This window comes from Otolemur garnettii, unplaced genomic scaffold (genome assembly GCF_000181295.1).
Source record: "Otolemur garnettii isolate 467f Iridium unplaced genomic scaffold, OtoGar3 scaffold00383, whole genome shotgun sequence".
Lineage (NCBI taxonomy): Eukaryota > Metazoa > Chordata > Mammalia > Primates > Galagidae > Otolemur > Otolemur garnettii.
The window spans coordinates 158,019-160,514 of NW_003852778.1; the positions used below are offsets into that span (position 1 = coordinate 158,019).

At 36.0% G+C, this 2,496-nt stretch overlaps 1 protein-coding gene across 1 annotated transcript; it reads right to left on the reverse strand.

Moving 5' to 3' along the window:
• Nucleotides 1-574: 574 nt before the first annotated feature.
• LOC100963496 (zinc finger protein 664-like) lies at nucleotides 575-2,496 on the reverse strand. The gene is given in 2 exon segments (XM_023509124.1): nucleotides 575-714; nucleotides 1,088-2,496. Coding segments are annotated over 2 exon segments (1,410 nt in total). The 5' UTR covers nucleotides 2,358-2,496.

Below are 2,496 nucleotides of genomic sequence, written 5' to 3' on the forward strand. Positions count from 1 at the left end.
ACTCGCTTGAGCCCAGGAGTTGGAGGTTGCTGTGAGGAGTGAAGCCATAGTACTCTACCCAGGGGGATAGCTTGAGGCTCTGTCTCAAAAAAAAAAGTGGTGAAAATTTTACTGTTTATGAAAATGGGTCACTTGAGGCTACTGTCACCTTACTTGTATGCGTGCTCTAAGATCCCTTTTTGTGGCCTTGGCCATTATCTCCACTTCTGAGAGTCATTTTTGTAGAGCAAACATCAGTTCAGTTTTTGAAAACCTTCCTGAAATGCTTTTCTTGGCAGCCCACTCTGGTAATTTTGTTCCTCTTATTATGGAGAAGGGATCTCCTAGAATCATCTGCTCCTGTTTCTCCTTAGCCCTACCAAACAGGATAAACACAACTTTAAGAAATGATTGACATTTGTTGACTATTTCTCCCATATGAATTATGATTGGAAAAGCATGAGAAATATGTAAAGACACTGTAATATTCCTCACACAGATAGAATATCTTTATGAATAAGATTCAACACTGTCTTCACATTTGCAGGGGTTTTCTCTGTCATAAATTTCATATAGAGAACAATTTGAGCAGAAGTTAAACACTTGTCACATTCTTCACATTCTTGGCATGTCTGTTCAACATGAATTCTACCGTGTACAGAAAACTGCGATTACTGGCATAAAGCTTCCTCACACTGTCATACTGTGATTTTTCTCCAGTATAATCTATGTTTACTAAAAGACAATAATCAGTTAAAACCTTTGCCATATTATTCTCATTTGTAAGATTTCTCTCTAATATGAATTTTCTTACGTGTAGTAAAGTTTGAGCTCTGGATAAGTGCATCACCACACCATTCATGGTTACAGGATGTCTCTCCAGTGTAAGTTCTTATAAGCTTAGTAAGTTATGAACACCAAGTAAGGTACTGCCACATTCTTCATATTTCTAGGGTTTCCGTGTTGTCTTATTATTTTTTTTTTACACACTGGTTTGAACCTGAGTTAAAGGGTTTGCCACACTATTCATATTTTAATGTTTCTCTCCAGAATGAATTTTTTTTTTGTGTGTGTACACAAAGGTTTGAGTACTGGTTAAAGAATTTGCCACATTGTGGACATTCGTAGGGTTTCTACCCAGAATGAATTCTTTTATGTCTAGAAAGATTTGAGTAATAATTAAATGCTTTCCCACATACTAGGCATTTGTAGGGTTTTGCCCCAGAATGAATTCTTTTATGTACAGAGAGATGTGAGGAATTGTTAAAGGCTTTGCCACATTCTTCACATTTGTAGGGTTTCTCTCCAGAATGAATTCTTTTATGTACAGAAAGGGTTGAGTACTGGTTAAAGGCTTTTCCACATTCTTCACATTTGTATGGTTTTTCTCCAGAATGAATTCTTTTATGTACAGAAAGGCTTGTGGAATCATTATAAGCTCTGCCACATTCTTCACATTTGTAGGGTTTCTCCCCAGAATGAATTCTTTTATGTATAGAGTACTTTGAGGAATTGTTAAAGGATTTGCCACATTCTCCACATTTGTATGGTTTCTCTCCAGAATGAATTCTTTTATGTACAGAAAGGCTTGACAAATCGTTAAAGGCTTTGCCACATTCTTCACATTTGTAGGGTTTCTCCCCAGAATGAATTCTTTTATGTACAGAGAGCCTTGAGGAATTCTTAAAGTATTTGCCACATTCTTCACATTTGTTGGATTTCTCTCCAGAATGAATTATTTTATGCACAGAAAGATTTGAGTACTGGCTAAAGGCTTTTCCACATTCTTCACATTTGTAGGGTTTCTCCCCAGAATGAATTCTTTTATGTCGAGAAAGGTGTGAGGAGTAGTTAAAGGCTTTTCCACATTCTTCACATTCATATTGTTTTTCCCCGGAATGACTTCTTTTATGTACAGAGAGATGTGAGGAATTGTTAAAGCAGTGGCCACATTCTTCACATTTGTAGAGTTTCTCTCCAGAATGAATTCTTTGATCTACAAAAAGGTTTGAGTAATTGTTACAGGCTTTGGCACATTCTTTACATTTGTAGGGTCTCTCTGTATTATAAATTGTCTTATAGCTAAGACACTTGTCATCATTCTCACAATGGGAGATTTTCTCTGCAGTATGAAGTCCCCTGCACTTAGACAGTCTTAAGCGAGATTTAAAGACTTTGCAACATTCTTTACATTTGTACTTCTTTTCCACAAAATGGGTTATCTTATGTTTACCAAAGTTTGACCATAGATTTAAGGCTTTCCCATATTTTTTACACTCAAAAGTTATCTCCCTGGTATATATCATCTTGTGTTTATATACATTTGATAATTTTCTGACAACTTTGAAACCTTTACTGCATTGGTAGATTTTTACCATGCATAGCTGTTAAACTTTCGTCTAGTCCATTGTAACATACTTTCTGCTGCTTATACTCATACACCCTATCCCAGTCTTTTATTGAGTTTAAATTCTCAGGGCTATCATTTTCATATCTTCTCAGGATTATCTCTGGCAA